At 45.5% G+C, this 25,456-nt stretch overlaps 1 protein-coding gene across 1 annotated transcript in view; it reads right to left on the bottom strand.

The window, feature by feature from the left end:
• Positions 1-25,456, bottom strand: part of SLC17A5 (solute carrier family 17 member 5) — an 87,591-nt gene that overhangs the window by 50,481 nt on the left and 11,654 nt on the right. The window contains exons 3-4 of the mRNA XM_033938163.1: positions 16,931-17,164; positions 2,767-2,854 (exon numbers count right to left, since the gene is read on the bottom strand). Of these exons, the coding sequence (XP_033794054.1) occupies positions 2,767-2,854; positions 16,931-17,164 (322 nt within the window). The remainder of the gene's footprint in view (positions 1-2,766; positions 2,855-16,930; positions 17,165-25,456) is intronic.

Below are 25,456 nucleotides of genomic sequence, written 5' to 3'. Positions count from 1 at the left end.
AACGATCGTTGGCCTGATTGTTTGCATTGTACCTTTTGGTACACAGTGATTCCTTTAGTACAGTTTTTCCTTTAGGCTATTCTCTTTAATTTAAATTCTCACTGGTTACTAACTAGCACCACTTGCAAAAGTTTTTTTTGCCAATGATGTCTGGGTGGAAGAGTGGGGAAACCAAAAAAACTCTGTGGAGTGACGGTGTTCCTAAATGGACTTTATTTGAAAGTGTCAAAGTTCCAAAGGTACACTAAAATCATCCACATAAAAATAAATTCATCCACATAAAAATAAGTTATCCACATAAAAGCCTTAAAGGACCTAGTCCGCTAGGGATACAGGACCCAACACGGTCCGCTTTTCGACAAAAAGTCTTCTTCAGGGGTCCCTGGGGGTCCTATAAAGGTGAATATGTGGGAAACAATTGTGTGGTGAGCCAGATGTGAAACACTGTTTGCATTTGCAATAGAAAGGGACCCCTGAAGAAGACTTTTTGTCGAAACGCGGACCGTGTTGGGTCCTGTATCCCTAGCGGACTAGGTCCTTTAAGGCTTTTATGTGGATAACTTATTTTTATGTAGATGAATTTATTTTATGCGGATGATTTTAGTGTACCTTTGGAACTTTTACACTTTCAAATAAAGTCCATTTAGGAACACTGTCATTCCACAGTTTTCTCTGGATTTTCTTCTCTGTGGATATTTTGGGGTCAATTCCTTTTGTTTTTGGAAGAGTGTGGGTACACCTTTCCAACAAACTGAGGCTTTTTCTTTTGCTAGTTACAGTATCTCATTAGGTTCCTTGTGGCTTAAATTTAATGGAGTGATTTCTCTCTGTTTCTGATCTTTACAGAATAGCACACAGCAAGACGAGTGCGTAATGGCCAATCAAAGTCAACTAACTGCAACAATTGGTTGCTGGAGCTCAATTATTGCTAGTTAAGGGCCTCTTAATCAATTCAGTTGCACATGCATCATGGACGTGCAGCCAAAATTCAGCATGCAACTTTCAGCATGATATATAGAATCCGAGGGTTAATGCGCATCTTCCCTTGTGCATATCCTCCAGTGACCTTTTGATAATTACCACTATATTTGCATTGCTTGGATAGCTTTCAGTCTTGCAGGAGGTAAATAAGAAACTAAATAAATAACAGCTAATTATTCATGGATCAATTCTGCAGAAACTCGCACAAGGCTTTTTTTTAAACTTGGTTACACTACTAGTCTTGAACACATTCTCTGGCAACAAACTTTACTGATTAGAAAAAGTCAGAACAAACAGAATCCCTTCTTAAAATTGACTAATAAAGAGAAGGGTATTTCTCCTTCTCCTTCCTCTCCCCCCGTAGTCAGGTATCTCTCTTTCTCATTCCTCCTCCCCTGTAGTCAGGTCTCTTCCTCTCTCCCCCCCATGGTCAAACATATCTCTCTCTCCTTCCTTCTTCCCCCTCAATGATTAGGTATATTTCTCTCTCCTTCCTCTCTCACCTCCACCCCCTCCCCCATGGTCAGGTATCTCTCTCTCTCCTTCATCTCCCCCCCATGGTCAGATCTCTCTCTCCTCCTCCCCCTCTCCTTCCTCTCTACCCCTGTAGTCAGGTATCTTTCTCCTTTTTCCTCCATCCCCCTTCCCCTGTGGTCGGGTATCTCTCTCCTTCCTCCCTCCACCTCATGGTCAAGCATCTCTCTCGTCTTCCCTCCTCCCCGTGATCAGATTGTATCTCTCCCTTCCTCTCCCTCCCTCTCCCTCCCCCATGTGGCCGGGTCTCTCTTTCCTCCTTCCCTCCCTCCCTCCAACTTTTCATAGCTCACCAACAGCGCTAGCGATTAAAGCAGAGCACTGCCGGCAGGCTAGCCAGCTCTAGTCTCTCACAGTCTCTTCACTAGAACAGCTGATGTAACTTCCTGTTCAGTGAAGCTGGGACTAGAGAGTTGCACGGGAACAGAAATCCTACCCATCCAATTTCCTAAGGTCCGCCTGCAATTTTTCACAATCCGCATGTGTTTTAACAACTTTGAACAGTATAGTCTTATCTGCAAATTTATTTCCAGGATCTCCCCTGGAGCCCTTTTTAAAAATTGACGTTACATTGGCCACCCTCCAATCTTCAGGTACTACAGACGATTTTAGCGACAGGTTACAGATCACCAACAGCAGGTCAGCAATTTCATGTTTGAGTTCTTTTAGTACCCTGGTATGTATACCATCCGGTCCTGGCGATTTATCACTTTTTAACTTGTCGATTTGGCTTAGTACATCTTGCAGATTTATCGAGATTTCTTTCAGTTTTTCCGCATCATTTCTGGTTCAGGTAGATCTTTTACATCTTCTTCCATAAAGACCGAAGCAAAGATTTCATTCAGTCTGCTCGTGTGGTCAATTCAAATATTGAAACATAGAAAGTGATGGCAGATTAAGGCCAAGTGATCCATCTAGTCTGCCCATCCACATCATCCGGTATCTCTTCCTCCCATTAAGAGACCCCCCACATGCCTATCTCACGCTTTCTTGGATTAAAATATAACTTAGAAAATGATGGGCAGATAAAGGCCACATGCTCCATCCAGTCTTCATATCCACATCAGGCAATTCATCCTTCTATTTATGGAGAACCCCCCTGCAAAAAAAATTCTTAGAACTGCTAATGTTCATTATACTGTAGGACACAAGAAATATTTTATTTCCCACTCAGGCAGGCCTAGGCGCTTAGCACCGTTAACAAAATGCTTCATTTGTTCTAGTACATTTAGAATGTACACGCAAGTTCACCTGCATAAGAAAGGCTGAGCAGCCTACTGCGTTCCATAGGCGGTGCCCAAGAGGACCACATGGCATGCATCGCAGGGAAGGTAACACCCTGGGGAAGAAGAAAAAAAAACCCAAAATTACATATTTCCACACAATTTTCACTATTACATGCAGCAAAAGTTGCATTTTAGAAATGCCATGTTTTAGTCCTGAATCACATATCATCATTGAAAGTTTGGCTTTGATTAATATAGGACGACACAATTTTTAAAACGTTAGGATATTTTAAAAAGGTGGATATTTTTTATTTTATTTATTTACTAGCTGATTACCCGGCGTTGCCCGGATATTTATTTATCCCAAAATGTCCAACCCCCTACATGTCCCACCCCCCACGTTACCCCCCCCCCCACATGTCCCATATGCCCCACCCCTATGTCCCAACCCCCTACCCTCCACATGTCCCAAAGGAATGTCCCTCTCTATGGGGGCTGAACTTAGACTTAAACGGCATCGGGAGTGTCGGTATTCATCTCTGCGAGCCCGAAAACTATGGGTTGGACATTAATATTTGTCGCTTTTGATAATTTTAACATATCACCCCCTTCCCACCCCCACATATTTTACCCCGTCACACCTGCACAATATTTTTCCCCAGATAGTAAGTCATATGTGTACCAAGTTTGGTTGAAATCTCTCCATGCGTTTCAGAGTTATGCTGAGTATTCATCTGTGAGCCCGAAAACACTATGGGGTAGATACTAAAATCTGTCATTTTCAATCATTTTTACATATCCCCCCTTCCCACCCCCACAGTGTTTGTCCTCAGATAGTAAGTAATGTGTATGTCAAGTTTGGTTGAAATCTGTCCATGCATTAAAGAGTTATGCTGGAACATACATACATACACACACACACATATATTCAAATTATAATGTGAAATATTTGACAAATTGAATACAATACAACTAACGCAAAACTTGATTATAAACAACATTTTTAGTTTCACCTCCAGGAGCAAGAACATATAAATTCTTGGGTGAACCCACCCTTGAGCAAGCAACATAGAGTTGTGGGCCGCGAGACCCCCAGAACATATCACCCCAGGTAGTGAGGGATCAGCATACCAAATTTCGTTCAAATCGGGCAAGCCGTTTTTGAATTACTGTGAGAATGGCAGCTTTTTACATTTTTTCCATTGACATGAATGGGTGAAATCTGATTTTCTGTTTGTAGCTCCGCCCACGTGTGCAGGTGGGCCGCGAGACCCCCAGAACATATCACCCCAGGTAGTGAGGGATCTGCATACCAAGTTTCGTTCAAATCGGTCAAGCCGTTTTTGAATTACTGTGAGAATGGCAGCTTTTTACATTTTTTCCATTGACATGAATGGGTGAAATCTGATTTTATGTTTGTAGCTCCGCCCACGTGTGCAGGTGGGCCGCGAGACCCCCAGAACATATCACCCCAGGTAGTGAGGGATCAGCATACCAAGGTTCGTTCAAATCGGTCAAGCCGTTTTTGAATTACTGTGAGAATGGCAGCTTTTTACATTTTTTCCATTGACATGAATGGGTGAAATCTGATGTTCTGTTTGTAGCTCCGCCCACGTGTGCAGGTGGGCCGCGATACCCCCAGAACATATCACCCCAGGTAGTGAGGGATCTGCATACCAAGTTTCGTTCAAATCGGTCAAGCCGTTTTTGAATTACTGTGAGAATGGCAGCTTTTTACATTTTTTCCATTGACATGAATGGGTGAAATCTGATTTTATGTTTGTAGCTCCGCCCACGTGTGCAGGTGGGCCGCGAGACCCCCAGAACATATCACCCCAGGTAGTGAGGGATCTGCATACCAAGTTTCGTTCAAATCGGTCAAGCCGTTTTTGAATTACTGTGAGAATGGCAGCTTTTTACATTTTTTCCATTGACATGAATGGGTGAAATCTGATTTTATGTTTGTAGCTCTGCCCACATGTGCAGGTGGGCCGCGAGACCCCCAGAACATATCACCCCAGGTAGTGAGGGATCAGCATACCAAGGTTCGTTCAAATCGGTCAAGCCGTTTTTGAATTACTGTGAGAATGGCAGCTTTTTACATTTTTTCCATTGACATGAATGGGTGAAATCTGATGTTCTGTTTGTAGCTCCGCCCACGTGTGCAGGTGGGCCGCGATACCCCCAGAACATATCACCCCAGGTAGTGAGGGATCTGCATACCAAGTTTCGTTCAAATCGGTCAAGCCGTTTTTGAATTACTGTGAGAATGGCAGCTTTTTACATTTTTTCCATTGACATGAATGGGTGAAATCTGATTTTATGTTTGTAGCTCCGCCCACGTGTGCAGGTGGGCCGTGAGACCCCCAGAACATATCATCCCAGGTAGTGAGGGATCTGCATACCAAGTTTCGTTCAAATTGGTCAAGCAGTTTTTGCGTGATCGCGGCACATACACACACACACACATACATACATACATCCGATTTTATATACAGTGGTGCCTCACACAACGAACTTAATTGGTTCCAGGAGCAAGTTTGTTATGCGAAAAGTTCGTTATGTGAAACGCGTTTTCCCATAACAATACATGTTAAAAAAAATAATTCGTTCTGTAGCATAAAATATGCTAAGATGACATAAAAAAAGATAAATTTATCTTGTTAGAGCTGGTGTTAGACACAACTGGGGACTGCAAAGTCCAGGCAGAGGCTTACGGCTCTCTTTGACCAGGGGGGACAGTTGCCCTAGTTGCACTACCCTAACCCTATTCCTGCTATGTGTGACTGTGGTATTCTGTTAGCATGATATTTCTGTGTAGCATTCTATAATAATTTGGCTTATTCAATTTTCTTGATAGTAGAGGGGATATATGTGAAGGGGAGGGGAGACAGGGGTTTTGTTGATCCTTGCTGTGTATTATAATCACCCCCCACATACTCCCCAGTACCTTTTTAATCATCCCCCCTCGGTACCTTTTTTAATTCCTCCCATCTTTCCCAGCCAGTGGCGTACAGGCCAGAAGCGCAGAGATCAGGAGCAATTCCTCTGCACGCCTGTGTGGGCCCATGCCGATCTCCGAATGGCTGCAGTTAGTTCTTGTGAGTCCCACGAGAGCTGACTGCAGCCATTCAGAGATCAGCGCAGGCCCAGGCAGTAGCACAGAAGGCTTGCTCTTGATCTCTGCGCTTCTGGCTGGGAAATTTGCTAGACCACCAGTTACGAGTGAGCGGGTGAGATTAAAGTTGCAGCAGTGGTGGCTTTTTTAAAAAAATATGTGGCGGCGGGGGGAGGTTTAAAAATATGCGGTGGCGGCAGAGGCTTAAAAATATGCAGCAGCGGCGGCAGGGGGGTTTAAAATATGTAGCGCCACTGCACAGGGAGCCAGGCGGAGAGAGGGCAGTTAAGGATGCAGCTCGGGCGACTTCGTTGTGTGAAACGAAGTTCGTTGTGGGAAGCAAGACCTGAAGTTCGTTGTGCGCAGCGTTCGCTGTGCGAGGCGTCCGTTATGCGAGGCACCACTGTATATAGATTTCAGTATTTATATACCACTTATAGCCTAAGTGGTTTTACATTCATGTATGTACTCAAGCATTTTTCCCTGTCCTGGTGGGCTCACAATCTATCTAATGTACCTGTAAAACATAGAAACATAGAAAGGTGACGGCAGAAAAGGGCCACAGCCCATCAAGTCTGCCCACTCTACTGACCCACCCCATTAAGTCTGAGTGCTGATGACTTAGTTCCTTAGCTCGACCCTCGTAGGGATCCCACGTGGATATCCCATCTATTTTTAAAGTCGAGCACGTTGGCGGCCTTGATCACCTGCATCGGAAGTTTGTTCCAATGATCCACCACCCTTTCCGTGAAGAAGTACTTCCTGGCGTCACCACTAAATTTCCCTCCTCTGAGTTTAAGCGGGTGCCCCCTTGTGACCGAGGGTCCCATGGGAAAGAATATGTCATTTTCCATCTCGACACGACCTGTGACGTATTTAAATGTCTCAATCATGTCACCCCTTTCCCTGCGCTCCTCTAGAGTATAGAGCTGCAATTTGCCCAGTCTTTCTTCGTTATGAGAGACCCTTGTGCCATTGTCCACATTTCACTTATTCTGTCAGAAAATTAGTTCTGAGAAAACTGAAGCAATTAGGTAGAGGATACATTTGTTAGATCAACAACTGTTTTAGATACAAAATTTTAAGGACCAGGGAAATACCTTCAAGCTGTTCAGTGTCTACTATTACTATTAATTATTTCTATAGCGCTATCAGACGTACGCAGTGCTGTACAGAGTCACAAAGAGTAAGAAAACAGTCCCTGCTCGAAAGAGCTTACAATCATAACAGGCAAGACAGCCAAACAAGATGTCATGGATACAGTTAAGGGGAATGGTTAATCAGCTGGCTGGGTTGGAGGGCAGAGGAGTAGGGTTGAGGATTGAAAACTATATCAAAAAGGTGAGTTTTCAGTTTGCTTTTAAAGAAGGGAAGGGGCCTGAAGGACAAACTCAGGTAATTTATTCCAGGCATAAGGGGCAGCTAGATGAAACGAACAAAGTCTGGAATTGGCAGTGGAGGAGAAGGGTAACGTTAAGCGTGGGAGGTGTATAAGGAGAGAGAAGCGAGGAGAGATATTGAGTGGCAGCAGAATGAACACACTTGTAGGTCAGCAATAAGATCTTGAACTGTATACGATGGCAGATAGAGAGCCAGTGACGTGACTTAAGGAGAGGGGCGACATGAGTGTAGCAAGGTTGGTGGAAGATGAGTCGCTCAGCAGAGTTTTGCACAGAAGCTTATATATTTGAATGTTAGCTTGTGATGCTGGGCAAGTCACTTAATCCCCCACTGCCCTAGATACATTAGGCAGAGTTTGAGCTCACCTGGACAGATAGGAAAAGAAATGTTTGAGTACCTGAATGTAAACCACATGGAGGGGCTTAATCAAAACATATGTCTAAGTCCGATTTGGATGTATGGCGCTAGACAACCAAAGTTGGCAGTGGGAAAATGCCCATTTTCGAAAGGCAAATCACCATATGTCTAGAATATTTTTTTGGGAAAATCGTCTTATCTGGACATCCAGGCCATTGCGTTGCCCAGACCACCAGGAGGTCTATCTTTATACCACATTTTCAACCAAAATTTTGTCCAAGTCCCAAATGCCCAGAACAAGACCATTTGGACTTGGGAGGGGCCAATTTTGCAATGGACTGGCCATCCAGACATGGCAACAGAGCAGTGGAGCACTTTACAGGGCACTGCTGTGAACTTCACATAAAGGGTACCAGATAAACATCTCAACAGAACTCCTCGTATGCTATGGTGAGCCCCCCAAAACCCACTACACCTATCTGTCTACAACCCCAATAGCCCTTATGGCTGCAGGTGGCCCCTATATGGCAATAGAGTAGGGTTTTGGGGGGCTCACATTTTCCACCATAAATGTAGTGGTTAGAGTGGCTTATGGGACTTACTACTCCTCTCTGTGGTTCACTAGCCCCCCTCCCCCCCCCGGATATTTAAGACACCTGTGTGCAGCTCCATTAGGCTTTCCTATATCAGATGCTAATGTTCTGGAGACAGATACAGTCATGTGAAAAAATTAGGACACCCCATGAAGTATTCAGTTCTTTCTTAAGAAATGTTCACATATCAATGTCAAATCTTTTTTTAATTATCTCTGGAGAAGAAAGTGATGTAATTGCAGGTAAACACCAAACACTTTCCTTGCCTTACTCATGAAACAAAAGATATCCACAAGAAAAATATGTATTATAACTGAGGAATAAATTAAGACACCCCCCACATATCCTCCCACTCAGGGGCAGCAGAATGCCGTCTTGTTTGGGGGGGCCTAAGGCGCTCCGCCCTAGCCCCGGCTAAATCGTGTGGCAGCTTCAAGTTTAAATGATCTGGCAGCCTCTGTGCAGTATCAAGGAGCAGGCCTGCCCCCGGAAGTCTTCATTCTACTTCCGGGGGCAGGCCTGCTCCTAGAAGCTGCGTGGCAGCAGCTGCCCGATCATTTTAAGTTAAACCCTAGGAGTCGGGAGGGAGGGGGGCACCAGTTTTTGGGGAGGCCATGGCCTCTGTGGCCTTCCCTGTTCCGATGCCTATGCTCTCACTTAAAGTGGCTCAAATCACACACAGGTGTATCACATCAGATGACATTTTAGGGTTTTTGGACTAGGCACTTACCTTAAAGTTGTAACTGCTTACCAATTAGGCGCCTACCATCCAATTAAGTGCAATTGATGTCAATGTTAAGGTGCTAATTGTTAATTGCTTTTTTAGCCTTTTGTTAGGTGCCTAGATCGGCTAGGCATGCTGATCTAGGCGCAGTGGCGTACTAAGGGGGGGGCGGGAGGGGCGGTCCGCCCCGGGTGCCAGCCATGAGGGGGTGTTCCCGGCCTTGCCGTTCATTCCCCCCCCACCCCCGAAGGACCGCTCGCCCCACTGACCTTCCTGCACCACCTGTGAAGCAGCCCGCAGCAGGATCGCGACTTCAGCGATACCTGAGCTGCTTGGGCGCTGCTTCCTGCGCCGCGGTCCCGCCCCTCCTCTGACGTCAGAGGAGGGGCGGGAACGCGGCGCAGGAAGCAGCGCAGAGATCGCTGACGTCGGGATCCTGATGCGGCTGCTTCATAGGTGGTGCAGGAAGGTCAGTGGGGCGAGCGGTCCTTGGGGGGGGGGGGGACTGAACGGCAAGGCCGGGAGCATAGGTAGTGCTGCTTCATAGTGGTGCGGGGAGGCCAGGGGCGAGCGGTCCTTCGGGGTGGGGCGGGCGGGCAGGCAGGCAGGCAGGCTTTCAAGGAGGAGGGGGGTGACAGACAGGCAGGAAGGCCTTCAAGGGGGGGGGACAGGCAGGCCTTCAAGGGGGGGGGACAGGCAGGCCTTCAAGGGGGGGACAGGCCTTTGGGGGGGTGTGCAGACCTTCAAGGGGGAGGGACAGGTCTTCAATGGGGGGACAGGTCTACAAGGGGGTGGGACAAGCCTACAAGGGGGTGAGACAGGCCTTCAAGGGGGGAACAGGCCTTGGGGGGGTGCAGGCCTTCAAGGGTGGGACAGGCCTTCAAGGGGGGGGACAGGCAGGCAGGCCTTCAAGGGGGGGACAGGCCTACAAGGGGGGGGACAGGCCTTCAAGGAGGTGGGACAGGCCTTCAAGGGGGGTGCAGGCCTTCAAGGGGAGACAGGCAGACCTTTAAGGGGGGACAGGCCTTTGGGGGGGACCCTGGTTTAGAAGTACACGGAGGGAAGGGAGTGTTCAAAGAGACGTGCATATGCCAAACTTGGGGGGGGAGGAAGAAATAATGGGTCTGAAAATAGAGGAGAGGGAGAGAGATGATGGACCATGGGATTTAGGGAGGGAAGGAACAGAAAGGGAGAGAAATTGGACACAAAGGATGGTGTGGAGGAGGGATAGAGATACTGGATAGGAGGGTAATTGGGAAAAGAAAGGGAGAGATGGTGGACTCGGGTGGTGGGGAAGGAGGGAGAGATGCCGGATGAAAGGGTAGTTAAGAAAAGGTGGATCTGTGGAGGGAGATGAAAAAAAGGAAAGATACCAGACTTCCTGGGGAGGGAAGGGAAATGGAAAGGGAGGACAGAGTTGGCAGATGGATGGTTAGCATGCAGAAAGAAGAAAGAAGGAGACCCCAAGTTATCAGAAGAAAACCAGAGCCTTGGACCAACAAGATTTGAAATATAACCAGACAACAAAAGGTAGAAAAATTAATTTTATTTTCTGTTTTGTGATTATAATATGTCAGATTTGAAATGTGTATCCTGACAGAGCTGGTGTTGGACTGCAAACGTGAGCTAGGATTTAACAGAGAGAGGAAAAGTCCTTTTTGTTTCTTTATTTTATTTACACCACAGCGCCAGTGTGATTAGGAGAAGCCAAAGGGGGTGAAAAAGCTATAAAACCCACCAGTAGTTTTGAAAAAAATCACCCAACTGGGCAGGAAAATCGAATTGAAAAATCAATTCAATAGGCTGAATCGAATCAAAATTTTTTTTCCTGAATCTGGCAGCATTAGTTTGTGCTACTGTCTTAGACTTTAGGACCTGGGATTGGGGAGAGATGGCATCCTCAGTACTTTATAATGCAAGTGAAACGAGGATTTGGTCAGACTTTTGAAGGGTCTGCAGAAAAAAAATATTGTATAGGCCGGGGACATGAGACAGCAGGAAATGGGAACTTTTCTTCCTTCTATTTTTGTGAATGGAAAGGCTGAGGATGTCAGAGAGTTCAGTTAAAATATGTGCTTTATAAGAAAATATAATAATGTGTTTTATAAAGTTTATAGCATAGCTGGCCTACCCAGTGAGGTGTTTCTAGTGGTGGTGGTGGCAGCGTGTCAATGTGTTGAGAGGAAGAGGTGGTCTGGGAAATTCTGCTGAGCAAACTCCGGGCCCATTTCCACCCCCCAGTTAGTCCACTCCACTCAACTGGTTCACACACTGAGTGGGTCTTTGGGTGTTGTGTTGGGATCTCTTCCAGTGGTTTATCAGTATTTCCTTCTGGTCCAAGGAAGGAAACTTTGTTATCCTTAGCATTGACCTACAGAATATGTTTGTAACAGCGCTGCTTGTGTGGCATTAGGCTATGTAGTGATCGAAAGAAAAAAACAGACCTTTGCACATTTTTGCACTATATGGTGGGTGTATGAGGAGATTCACATTTCCTGCACAGCTAAGTCCATGTGAAGTTACCTTGTGCTGTATTTGACATCTAGCAAGGTCTCTGTTTGAAAGGAAAGATCTAAACTTAAAAATGAAGTGGCCAGAAGTTATGGTAAAAGCAGATAGTGTAGCTGGTTTTAAGAAAGATTTGGACAAATTCCTGGAGGAAAAGTCCATAATCTTTTATTAAGACATGGGGGAAGTGTCTGCTTGCCCTGGATCGGTAGCATGGAATGTTGCTACTCTTTGGGTTTTGACCAGGTATTAGTGTCCTGGATTGGCTACCATGAGAATGGGCTACTGGGCATGATGGACCATTGGTCTGACCCAGTTAGGCTATTCTTATGTTATGTTCTCATCTGTAGGGGCCTTTGTTTTCACTTCTTATTTTAATGTATTTTTTTTCTGGGAACTTATCAGTGTTTTTTATAATGGGAACAAAAATGGAAGAGAATTAATGTGTGTGGGATGAGGGGGTAACTAATTTCTTCAGCTAAATAATTCAATCCACTTCAAACAGACATAGGAGAACTCACGCACCATTCACACACCCTCCAACCAAAAACGTCAAAAGAAAAAAACTGTTCGACAACCTCCTAGCCATTCGAGCTGCAACACTCGACCCCCAACCCTACAACCAATTGACATCGACCACAGACTGCAAAACCTTCAAAAAGAAATAAAAACCCTTCTATTCAAAAAACACATAAAACCGAACTAACACAATCAGAACTGTCCCAAGCATCACCTGCAACTACTCCATATGTACTTCTGATGTCATGACAATTCAGACATAATTTATGTTATGTTATGTTTGGAATATAAGAAAATTTTCACTGCCTGTTTCTATTCTGACCATTTATTCCGTTTCATGGTCATTACAAAAAAATATTTTTTTTACATTGGGGGGGGGGGGGTGTCAAAAAATGATGGGCCCCGGGTGCCACATACCCTAGGTACGCCACTGTCTAGGCGCCAGACTTTAGGCGCCATTTATAGAATCAGGGCCTAAGGCCCAAATTCACTAAGCAAACCGATCGTGTACCGATCGGTTTGCGAGCCCTTTGCGACCAAATTTCCCTCCAACTCCATTCACTAAAGCCTGTAGCGATCCTCCCATGCAAAATAGCCAAGTGATTGATTCACTAACAATTGCTTGGCTATTTTGACTGGGTTTTACTACTGACAAACCCGACTGCTCAGACCTGTCAGTAACTGAGTTACGGTCAAGTCTGCAGGTTTTTTGACAGGCCTGCCTGTCTTTTTTATTAATTTTTTTCCATGGCACAGATATTTTGCGTGTGTTACACACGCAAAATATCTGCCTCATAAAAAAAAAAAAATAATAAAAAAGACAGGCAGTCCTATCAAAAAAATATACCCCCACACACCCCAAGCACGGCCGCCCCCCACCCCCTCCTGGCACAGCTCTCACCCTCCCTTCCTCCCCGCAACCGGCACGGCTCTCGCCCCCCCTCCCAGCACAGCCCTCCCGGCACGGCCCTTGCCCCCCCTCCCAGCACGGCCCACCCACCCCAGGCACCATAAAGTTGGGAGCAGGAGGGGTGCTCAGTCCCTCCTGCTCCTAGGCCTCCCACCCTCGGCCCACCCCTGGTCGGCCCAGGCGGTTGGGCCCGGCCCATCCACCCCGGTACCTTTAAAATAGTTGGAAGTAGGAGGGGTGCCCGGTCCCTCCTGCTCCTTCCGGCAAGGCTTCCTCTACATCTTCAGGAGCAGGAGGGGTGCCTGCACCCTCCTTCTCCTATGTCGATCTTCGGGAGCAGGAGGAAAGTCCTCCTGCTCCTGCTCCCCGGGCCTCCGCTGCGCAATAGCGGCCTTAGGTCCCGCACCGGCGCATCATCTGATGCACGGGGCAGGGCCTAAGGCACTGATTGGTTGAGGCACCTCAGGCTCCTCCCTTCTATTCACAAATCTAAGTGGGGAACAGAAATCACATACAAAGTAACTATAAATAATACTTACAATTACAATATAGCAGAACAGAAACAGCATAAAAACAGGAAAGGGACCCCCCCCCCGTTGCTCAAGCTGTCACAGAACTCACACCAAAAAAATGCTCACACACAGTTTTCACCCCTTTCCTAAATTGCCAGAATGTGGAAGATTGTCGCAGAAACAGAGGTAGGGCATGCCACATCACCGGGTCCTGCACAGAAAACATGGATTTGCGGTTCCCAGAGAGCTTCACAACAGTTAATGACAGAAACTTCCAAACTTAAACTATCTGAAGACCGTAGTTTGCGCAAAGGGCAATACCACAGCAACAGTGAGTGAACACTCGATGGACAATTATGCTGGAGCACCTTAAACATCACACACAGGACTTAAATTCGACTCACATGTCTATCGGTAACCCATGTAGATCTCGAAGTATCGGGGTGATGTGATTGAATTTCAAAGCATGGATAATAAGGCATGCGGCAGCATTCTGTGCCAGCTGCAGTGCCCGCAAGGTGCATTTAGGCAATTATGTTGCATTATCATCATTCTTTAACCATTTTGTTCACCACCGATTATTTACTTTTGCCTCTCTCTTTCTTTCTGACTACAGAGATTATTCCAGAAATCTTGGGAAGTGTGTGGGGGTGGGGGCAATCAGATGCTCTTTAGCAAATCTGAAGTGGACAGCAATGTTCTTTGGAGAAAACAGTGCATTTCTTCCTAAATGTTTTCCCATAAATACTATTCCCATTCATTTTTTTCCTGATGGCTTAAGCAGAAACCTTTACATCAGCCACCGGCCCGACACACCAGTACTGTCCGACACCCACCCCCTCTCAGGCCCCAATCTCTCCTGCCTGCACTGCTCTGCCCCGATCTCCGTTTTTGGAGACAAAAAGTCCCTTCATCAGGAACCCGTTGCCACGGGTTACCACAGGTTCCTGATGAAGGGACTTTTTGTCTCCAAAACCGGGCTTGGTTGAACCTGATTCCCAGTATGTACAGTGAATATTTTCTCCTGTCTTGACTATAGACACTTGGATCAACTATCAAGCTAAGTCTGGGGAGGAGTTATTCTATTCTGAGGTGCCAGAAGTGGTGGACTGAATCGGCCCAGGATTGCAGCACTCGCCTGACAGCCTGAGTTGGAGCGTCGGGAGCAGATCTCTGCAGGCACTTGCGGGGGTAGCTGCCCTGACGTCACGCGGGTCCTTTCATTTTCAGTGAAAGGGACGCCGCGACTGCATTTCTCTGGAGGAGTTATTCTATTCTGAGGTGCCAGAAGTGGTGGACTGAATCGGCCCAGGATTGCAGCACTCGCCTGACAGCCTGAGTTGGAGCGTCGGGAGCAGATCTCTGCAGGCACTTGCGGGGGTAGCTGCCCTGACGTCACGCGGGTCCTTTCATTTTCAGTGAAAGGGATGCCGTGACTGCGGCGCGCGGCCGCAGGGCGTGGCCAAAGGGGCGTGCCCTAAGGGGCCAGCCCCTTGGGAGCCCCTTGGACACTCTGGGAGACACTGGGAGACAAGGGAAGCAGCGCTAACTGTATGTATTTGTGAATTACTATGGGGAAAAGAAAGGGGAAACCAAAAGTATCAACACCTAATTTGCCTGGTCCCATAGAGAGACACCTTGTTTCAACCAGTGCCTTGGGCCAAAGTCAGGGAGTTGACTCGCTATCAGGGGCGTCTCTTAGTCCCCCAGGAAGAACTCCACCGCCTCCACCAAATGTTCCAGTAGGTTTGGATCCTATCTTAGGTTCCAGTTCTCAAGCTGTAGGAGTACCTGTGCAACAGGGGTTGTCCTCATTAGTTTATGGGGCCATACCTAAAGCCTTATCATTCCAGGATGAGGCTTTACTTGCAAGAGACTCCCAGGTAGAGCCACAGGAAGTTTCGCTTAAAGATCTTTGGCAAATAAATACTAGAGTGGAGGGGTTATTAAAGTCAGTGGTGACTCAAGATGTAAGATTTTCGCAGGAGGTAATTGATAAGTTGGAAAATGTTGATTCTAATTTAAAAATAATGGAAAAATGTATTAGAACAACTGAGTCTCATGTGGTTACATTGCAAGCAGTGACCTCAACAACTGTTAAAGATTCTCATATTACTCATATGAAATTTGAGAAAATGGAAAATTTACAAAGAGCAAAAAATCTACGGTTAGTTAATTTCCCAAAAACTCAATTATTATCCCCAGAAATATTGATTCGGAAATACTTTAAGGAAATATTGGGATTAACTGACGCAGAGAATTTGCCCATAACTAATTTGTATTACATCCCTCAGAGAAAGAAAATTCCCGTAGAAATGGGTGTAGATCAGTTGGAACAAATTGATTTTGATTTAACTGGTTTTTTGGAGGACTCTCAAGATAGAATTCAAACTAGATCTACCCTATTGATAACATGTGCAAGAGAAATTGATAAATCTTAAATAATGAAAGCTTATTTTCGGAATAAGCAAGTGAAATTTTGTGGTGATAATGTATTGATTTTTCCAGATGTGGCCCAAGCCACGCAATTGAGGAGAAAAGCTTTTTTAGCTTTGAAATCAAGAGTGTTGGATTTGGGAGCCACCTTTTATTTAAAATTTCCTTGTAAATGCTTAATTACATTTAAAGATATTGAATATGTATATTGGGACTCGATTCAGTTGGAACAATTTTTACAACTTAATGAAGTTAGGTAGACATCACGTGAATTAATATTTGGAGTTTAAGATATTGATGCACCATTAATGTTGATCCTTGATTAAGGATTATATTTATATTGATTGATTTCTTTAGATTATTAGGATACTTTCTCCCATTAATGTGGACTTGAGGAATTAGTGAGATGTTTAATGTTAGTAATAGTTATGGTTTATTTGTGATTTTCCTTTCTTTAATATTATCTGTAAATGATAATGATGAAAACTTGATAAATAAAAAAAAAAAAAAAAAAAAAAAAGCTAAGTCTGGGTTTGTTACCTGTTGGCGTTGGCAGGGGGTGTTCTTTAAGCGGGACTCCTACTTTCTTATAGCACCTGTGTGATTTACAAAGTATTTTATATCACCTCTTATGTTATCGACACAATTAGTTGTTTTGAGCACACGTGAGGTGTCCAGTGATGGTTAATCTGCGCTTTCCATGTTAAGCGCTGGAGGTTCTCTCCTATCGCTGACCTTATACACTGAGGACATCCTGTTTCACACATTTAATTTATTGACTGATTGATTTATACTGGTGCTCAGGTGCTGTATTAAGCGGGTTTGTCCCCCCTTTGAGAACCTATTTGACTTTGTCTGCTTCGTGGAGGTTTCTTTCTAAGTATCAAAAGCAGTAATTTGGGGGGGGGGGATTTTTGGTTTGGACAGTTATGTACACATCACATCACCTGATGCACACACCTTTGTAAAGATCTTCTAAGTCTTGCTCTCCAATATCACTTTGTTTTCTTCCCTTAAGGTGTTTGTGCCTAAGAACAAAACATTCAGCTAAGCAAATATCTGAAGTGTACACTGGCTGCAGAACCATCTTTGCAAACCAGGAAGACCTTACCTCTCCCAAGCCTTCCAAAGCTCTGACTGCTAGCAGATATCCAACCCCTAGATCTGCAGCTAGAGGGGTGAGAAGAGTGAAGATGGCTGTTCCAAGGACTCCAAACCCCAGCAGCAGCTTCCCACCAATTCTGCTTGCAAGAAAACCCCCGGGAATTTGAGTGATGATGTAGCCGTAGAAGAAGGAACCCAGGATCCAGCCCTGAGTGTCTGCATCCCAAGAATATTGCTTGCCCTGTAAAATAAACATGAGAAAAATTTGGATTGCAAAACAGAGTGTGCTCAGTATGATCAAACTACAAATAGGAGGACAACAACAGAAAAGGCAAAGCCCCCCCCCCCCCCACTAGCCAAGGCAAAGTAAGACAATAAAAATAACAGTGATAGCGGCCTGAAATATTAATATTTTAATTTGTAAACAATTAGTTGATGTGATGGTATATGACTGTAAAAAGTTCTGTACTTATGTGTTTGTTACGAGTATGTTTTGGATTTTATGTATGCTTTATTGTGAGATGCTTAGTTGTAAACGGGTTATATACATTTTATAAATAAAAAATAAATAAATCAGATTGAACCAAAATTTAAAAGTTGTTTGAAAAATAGCAAACTAATAATTTTTAATGCTAATATGGTTACCAAAACAGGCAAATATAATTTAAGGCAGTTAATTATCTACCATCCTCAAAATCAATCAAGTGAAAACTGGGGGAAAATGTGGTCACTCTTTCAACATCAGCTTAGCGGGGTTTAAAAAAAATCATGGTTTGGATAATGTCCTAAAAGAGAAGTCCATAGGCCATTATTGAGATGGCTTAGGGAAATCCACTGCTTATTCCTAGGATAAGCAGCATAAAATCTGTTTTGCTACTTGGGATCTAGTTGGGTGCTTGAGACCTGGGTTGGCCACTGTTGGAAACAGGATACTGGGCTTGATGGACTTTCGGTCTGTCCCAGAATGGCAATTCTTGTGTTCTTATCAGTAATGCCATCAAGGGTTAAAGCTAACTGTGGAGTTGATGGCCTTTGTTAGCTTAATGGAATTGGCAAGCAATGCTCTCTTATTTGGCAGCACAGGCTGCTGCTATCTGTTGCACTCTTTACTAATATTTACTCTTCTTCATCATTGTTTGCTGTAGTCTATCGCCCACAGAAACCTACTGAAACAGCTGCCTGCTTTGCCAATAGTGCAGTAGTGAAGTGCCCTGCCATCCATACGCATTATTAAATGTAGTGTTTAAGTTACCTTCTCAGGTAATTTGCCCCCTCTTTTACTAAGCCCTGATGTGCTAAATGCTCTGAAGCCCATAGAGACTGAACGGGCGCTGGAGCATTTGCCATGCGGCACTCGCTCCTGCAGCTTAGTAAAAAGAGGCTTTAATATGACTCTTTTTACTTTTATTTTTTTCCAAGAGAGTATGAAGAGAGGCTAGCCAGGGAGGCACAAAATTTCAAACCCTTCTTCAGATATATTAAAGGGAAACAGCCGGCTAGGTGGGACCGCTGGATGACGGAGACAGGAAGGGAGTAGTGAAGGAGGAGAAAGAAGTCGCGGAAAGACTTAACATGTTCTTTTCGTCTGTATTTACGAACAAAGACACAACCAACATACCGGAACCTGAGCAATTCTTCAATGTAAATCAAGCACAGAAGTTAACATCCATGGAAGTGAGCCTTGATGATGTACGCAGGCAGATAGAAAAACTAAAAACTGACAAATCCCCGGGTCCGGACGGAATCCATCCCAGGGTTCTGAAAGAATTAAAGGAGGAGATAGCAGAACTACTGCAGCAAATTTGCAACCTATCCCTGAAAACAGGAGTGATTCCGGAGGATTGGAAGATAGCCAACGTCACGCCCATCTTTAAAAAGGGATCAAGAGGTGACCTGGGAAACTACAGACCGGTGAGTCTCACCTCGGTTCCGGGGAAAATGGCGGAAGCACTGATAAAAGAAAACATCGATGAACATTTGGAAAGAAACAAACTTCTGAAAACAAGCCAACATGGTTTCTGCAGGGGGAGATCGTGCCTAACTAACTTATTGCACTTCTTCGAAGGAATTAACAAACAGATGGACAGAGGAGACCCCATAGACATCATATACCTGGATTTCCAAAAAGCCTTTGACAAGGTGCCACACGAGCGTCTACTCCGGAAACTAAAGAACCATGGGGTGGACGGAGACGTACATAGATGGATCAGAAACTGGTTGTCGGGTAGGAAACAGAGGGTAGGGGTGAAGGGGCACTACTCGGAATGGAGGAGGGTCACGAGTGGTGTTTCGCAGGGCTTGGTGCTTGAGCCGCTGCTATTTAATATATTCATAAATGATCTAGAAACAGGGACGAAGTGTGAGATAATAAAATTTGCGGACGACACCAAACTATTTAGTGGAGCTCGGACTAAAGAGGACTGCGAAGAATTGCAAAGGGACTTGAGCAAACTAGGAGAATGGGCAATGAGATGGCAGATGAAGTTCAACGTTGAGAAATGTAAAGTATTGCATCTGGGAAGCAGAAACCCGAGGTACAACTATACAGTGGGAGGGATGTTAGTGAATGAAAGTACCCAAGAAAGGGACTTGGGGGTAATGGTGGACATGACAATGAAGCCGATGGCACAGTGCGCAGCGGCCGCTAAGAGAGCGAATAGAATGCTAGGTATAATCAAGAAGGGTATTACAACCAGGACGAAAGAAGTTATCCTGCCGCTGTATCGGGCGATGGTGCGCCCGCATCTGGAATACTGCGTCCAATATTGGTCGCCGTACTCGAGAGGGTTCAGAGGAGAGTGACACGTCTGATAAAAGGGATGGAAAACCTTTCATACGCTGAGAGATTGGAGAAACTGGGTCTCTTTTCCCTGGAGAAGAGAAGACTTAGAGGGGATATGATAGAGACTTATAAGATCATGAGGGACATAGAGAGAGTAGAGAGGGACAGATTCTTCAAACTTTCAAAAAATATAAGAACAAGAGGGCATTCGGAAAAACTGAAAGGGGAGAGATTCAAAACAAATGCTAGGAAGTTCTTCTTTACCCAGCGTGTGGTGGACACCTGGAATGCGCTTCCAGAGGACGTAATAGGGCAGAGTACGGTATTGGGGTTTAAGAAAGGATTGGACAATTTTCTGCTGAAAAGGGGGATAGAAGGGTATAAATATAGGATCACTGCACAGGTCCTGGAGGTGTTGGGGCCGCCGCGTGAGCGGGCTACTGGGCACGATGGACCTCAGGTCTGACCCAGCAGAGGCATTGCTTATGTGCTTATTTCTAAATGTTACCGCTCTTGAAAGGGCTTACAACAGGATGTGCTTAGTTTTCCTGCAATAAGATCCTAATCTGCGTACACAAATCACACACTAAAAATTATTTTTATTATTTTGCAGAGGGGGGCGTGTCTAGGGGGATGGTAAGTGGACTTTTCTGTGCTAATCAGTTAACTGCTTAGTGCAGAATTAGCATGCGAGCCCTTAGGCCTAGATAGGCACCCAAACTCGGTTACAAAAAAAAAAAGCTGTTTATTAAACATTTTTAACTGACTTTCAAGGAGCCTAACGGCGGCTAAAAAAATCAGCACCAGAATTGCGCCTCCTTAGGCATTTTAGACTGCCTAATTCCATTGTGGGTGTGGCTAATGTTGGAAGTGGTGTTAGGTGGCCTAAAGCGTCTATGGAGGTACGATCCATAACAAAGGTGGGCGCCGGAAAACCCTGGTCTCCATTTCTGGCACCTAACTTTGCCACAGACGAGATTCTGTACCCGGCGTCGTCACGTGATTGACACGCGATCAGTGGCCAGTTACAGAATTTGGGCCTTACTGCCTAGAAAATAGGTGTTGGTAAGCGCTCCCACTCTAGTGTTGTCATTACTGCATGTCCTTTAATTGAATAAAATAGAAAAATCATCCATTTTACTGCTGTGGTAAAAATGGCCTTAGCACATGGGCAAGACCCCCAAAAAGGGCCCGCTAAGGCCACGTTATACGATAGCTTAGTAAAAAAACATAGTAACATAGTTGATGACGGCAGATAAAGACCCGAATGGTCCATCCAGTCTGCCCAACCTGATTCAATTTAAATTTTTTTTAATTTTTTTTTTTTTAATTTTTCTTCTTAGCTATTTCTGGGCAAGAATCCAAAGCTTTACCCGGTACTGTGCTTGGGTTCCAACTGCCAAAATCTCTGTTAAGACTTACTCCAGCCTGCAATAAGCCTGCAATAAGATTAGGATCTTATTGCAGGAAAACTAAGCACATCCTGTTGTAAGCCCTTTCAAGAGCGGTAACATTTAGAAATAAGCACATAAGCGACTCCACATCTGAATCTGAAGAACAGATTCCTGGTTTTGCAGGAATAGACTACCGATGTAGAGCAGGAAGAGACTACCGACGTAGAGCAGGACCAGGATCAACACACATCCCCATCTCCGGGGACAACGGATCGACACCCCCAAAAGAAGTGTAGAGTGATAGCCATCGGGGACTCCATGTTGAGGGGCACCGAGGGACCAATATGCAGACCGGATATGCAGACGAGGGAGGTCTGCTATCTACCCGGAGCCAGAATACGAGATGTGACCGCCTGTCTTGATCGACTTCTCAGGCCCCAGGATCACTTCCCAATGCTACTCATCCACGTCGGAACAAATGACACTGCCAAGAACACCCTGGAGGATATAGCTAGAGACTTCGGAGCTCTGGGAAGGAGGCTGAAGCAGACAGAGGCACAGGTAGTATTCTCTTCAATTCTTCCTGTTAGGGGCAGAGGAAGGGACAGGGACGAACGTATCCTGAAGACGAATGAGTGGCTACAACGATGGTGCCGGGAAATGAACTTCAGATTCCTGAATCACGGTGAGGCACTACAGGGACCAGACGGACTCCACCTGACCAACAGAGGTAAGAACGTCTTTGGACACCGACTAGCCTGCCTACTTCGAAGGGCTTTAAACTAGGTAAGTCGGGGGTGGGTACCCACTTTTACACCGGAGCAGTAAGTAACAATCCTGAGGTGGCGAACCAAAACTCCGCTTCCTAAGTCCGAGGTAAGTACCCTTACTGCAAAAGATTCGCTAGGAGACACCTTAACTCATAAGGAGCTTAGTAAACACCAAGAGTGGAGAACTATGTATGTTAACGCACACAGCCTGGGGAATAAACTTCTAGAACTGGAAACAGAAATGGTTAATGCAGACTTACTCGTGGTGGCTGTGTCCGAAACATGGTTCACGGACACTCATGGGTGGGATATGACTATACTAAGATACAACTTGCTTCGCCAAGACAGAGAGGGTAAGTTAGGAGGAGGGGTAGCACTTTACATCAAAGAGCACGTTAAGACAACCAGGATCACGGATGTCAAGTATACTGGGGAATCCATCTGGGTAAACCTGGCCAGAGGCGGAGAAAAATGCCTGTACCTTGGTGTGGTATACAGACCTCCTAGACAACCGGAGGACAAAGACCAGAATTAATTGAAGACATTGAGAATATCACCTTGCGGGGGGATGTTGTTCTATTAGGAGACTTCAATATGCCTGATGTAGACTGGAACACACTCTTAGCGACAACTTGTGATAGCAGGAGGATATTAGCGTCCATGAAGGGAGTACAGCTCAAACAAATGGTGCTAGAGCCTACTAGGGCCCAGGCCATCCTGGACCTGGTACTTACGAACGGGGAAAGCGTCTCGGAGGTCTCGGTGGGAGAAACGCTAGCCACCAGTGACCATAACATGGTATGGTTTAACCTTAGGAAAGGCTTCCCTAGATTTCAAACAAGAACAAGGGTACTCAATTTCCGGGGCACTGACTTCGCACGCATGGGAGATTTCGTTCATCAGACACTACAGGTTCAAGAAGTAACTGATAATGTGGAAGCTATGTGGTCAACCTTGAAGTCGACCCTTCATGAGGCAACTATCCGCTACATTAAATCGGTAAATAAACAACAAAGAAACAAGAGACCCAAATGGTTCACTGATGAGGTCTCGTACTGCGTCAAGGAGAAGAAAAGAGCATTTCTCTTATACAAACGCACCGGGGAGAAGGAAGCAAACATTGAATACAAGACAAAGTCTGCAGCGGTCAAAACAACAGTCAGGGAGGCCAAACTTCGAATGGAAGAAACTCTAGCGAAGAACATTAAGAAAGGGGACAAATCCTTCTTCAGGTACATTAGTGACAGGAAGAAGAACACAAATGGGATAGTACGCCTTAGAACGCCAGACGGGAATTATGTGGAAACAGATTCCGATAAAGCCAAACTGCTGAATGATTACTTCTGCTCGGTCTTTACCTGCGAGGCACCAGGGCACGGGCCAAGGCTGAAAACAAAGCAAAGCATGGAAGATCCATTTCAGAATTTTGAGTTCACAACTGCTGATGTGTACAGAGAACTGTCAAGACTCAAGGTAAACAAAGCCATGGGACCGGACAATTTGCACCCATGAGTGCTCAGAGAGCTATGCGATGTTCTAGCGAAACCGTTGGCCATGCTCTTCAATCTCTCCCTAAGTACGGGGAGAGTCCCCCTGGACTGGAAAACAGCTAATGTCGTTCCTCTGCACAAAAAGGGATGCAGAGCAGAGACTGCAAATTACCGACCAGTGAGTCTCACATCAATAGTGTGTAAACTCATGGAAACTCTACTTAAAGGTAAATTAGACACGATAATGGATGAAGGGAATCTAAGGGATCCCTGTCAACATGGATTCACCAGAGGCAGGTCATGCCAATCCAATCTTAAAAGCTTCTTTGATTGGGTGACAGGAAAGCTGGACTCAGGAGAGTCTCTGGACATAGTATACTTGGATTTCAGCAAAGCGTTTGACAGTGTCCCACACCGTAGACTACTAAACAAGATGAAATCGATGGGTTTAGGCGAGAAGCTAACTGCATGGGTCAGTGATTGGCTGAGTGGAAGACTTCAGAGGGTGGTGGTCAACGGCACCCTCTCTGAGACATCAGAGGTGACTGGCGGAGTACCGCAGGGCTCAGTCCTGGGACCATCCCTTTTCAACATATTCATAAGGGACTTGACCCGAGGGCTTCAGGATAAAGTAACACTGTTCGCCGACGCCGCCAAACTGTGTAATATAGTAAGTGAAAGCAATCTCAAGGATAGTATGACGCAGGATCTGATCACGTTGGAAAACTGGTCCTCGACATGGCACCTGGGCTTCAACGCTAAGAAATGTAAGGTCATGCATCTCTGCTGCGGAAATCCATGCAAAACTTACACCTTAAACGGAGAAACACTAGCTAGGACTTCAGAAGAACGGGACTTGGGAGTAATCGTCAGTGCAGATATGAAGGCTGCCAAACAAGTGGAGCAGGCCTCATCCAAGGCAAGGCAAATGTTGGGATGTATCAATAGAGGCTTCATCAGCCGCAAACCTGAAGTCATAATGCCGCTTTACAGAACCATGGTGAGACCTCACCTGGAATACTGTGTGCAATTTTGGAGACCACACTACCAAAAAGATGTGCTTCGAGCTGAATCTGTCCAGTGAATGGCCACTAGAATGGTCTCCGGACTCAAGAGTCTCTCATACGAAGAAAGACTGGGCAAACTACAGCTATACACTCTTGATGAGCGTAGAGAAAGGGGTGACATGATTGAGACATTTAAGTACATCACAGGTCGTGTCGAGGCGGAAAGCGATATATTCTTCCCCAGGGGACCCTCGGTCACAAGGGGGCACCCGCTCAAACTCAGAGGAGGGAAATTTAATGGTGACACCAGGAAGTATTTCTTCACAGAAAGGGTTGTAGATCACTGGAACAAACTTCCGGTGCAGGTGGTCAAGGCCACCAGCATGCTCGACTTTAAGAATAAATGGGACATCCACGTGGGATCCCTATGGGGGTCGAGCTAAGGATCTGGGTCATTAGCACTCAGACTTGATGGGGTGGGTCAGAAAAGTGGGCAGACTTGATGGGCTGTAGCCCTTTTCTGCCGTCATCTTTCTATGTTCTATATGTTTCTATCTACACCCTCCCAGCCATTGAAACCCTCCCCTGCCCATCCTCCACCAAACGGCCATACACAGACACAGACCGTGCAAGTCTGCCCAGTAACTGGCCTAGTTCAATATTTAATATTATTTTCTGATTCTAAATCTTCTGTGTTCATCCCACGCTTCTTTGAACTCAGTCACAGTTTTACTCTCCACCACCTCTCTCGGGAGCGCATTCCAGGCATCCACTACCCTCTCCGTAAAGTAGAATTTCCTAACATTGCCCCTGAATCTACCACCCCTCAACCTCAAATGATGTCCTCTGGTTTTACCATTTTCCTTTCTCTGGAAAAGATTTTGTTCTACGTTAATACCCTTCAAGTATTTGAACGTCTGAATCATATCTCCCCTGTCTCTCCTTTCCTCTAGGGTATACATATTCAGGGCTTCCAGTCTCTCCTCATACGTCTTCTGGCGCAAGCCTCCTATCATTTTCGTCGCCCTCCTCTGGACCGCCTCAAGTCTTCTTACGTCTTTCGCCAGATACGGTCTCCAAAACTGAACAC

Source organism: Geotrypetes seraphini, chromosome 3 (assembly GCF_902459505.1).
Source record: "Geotrypetes seraphini chromosome 3, aGeoSer1.1, whole genome shotgun sequence".
In the NCBI taxonomy this organism is placed as follows: domain Eukaryota; kingdom Metazoa; phylum Chordata; class Amphibia; order Gymnophiona; family Dermophiidae; genus Geotrypetes; species Geotrypetes seraphini.
This window is presented reverse-complemented; position numbering and strand designations above follow the sequence as displayed.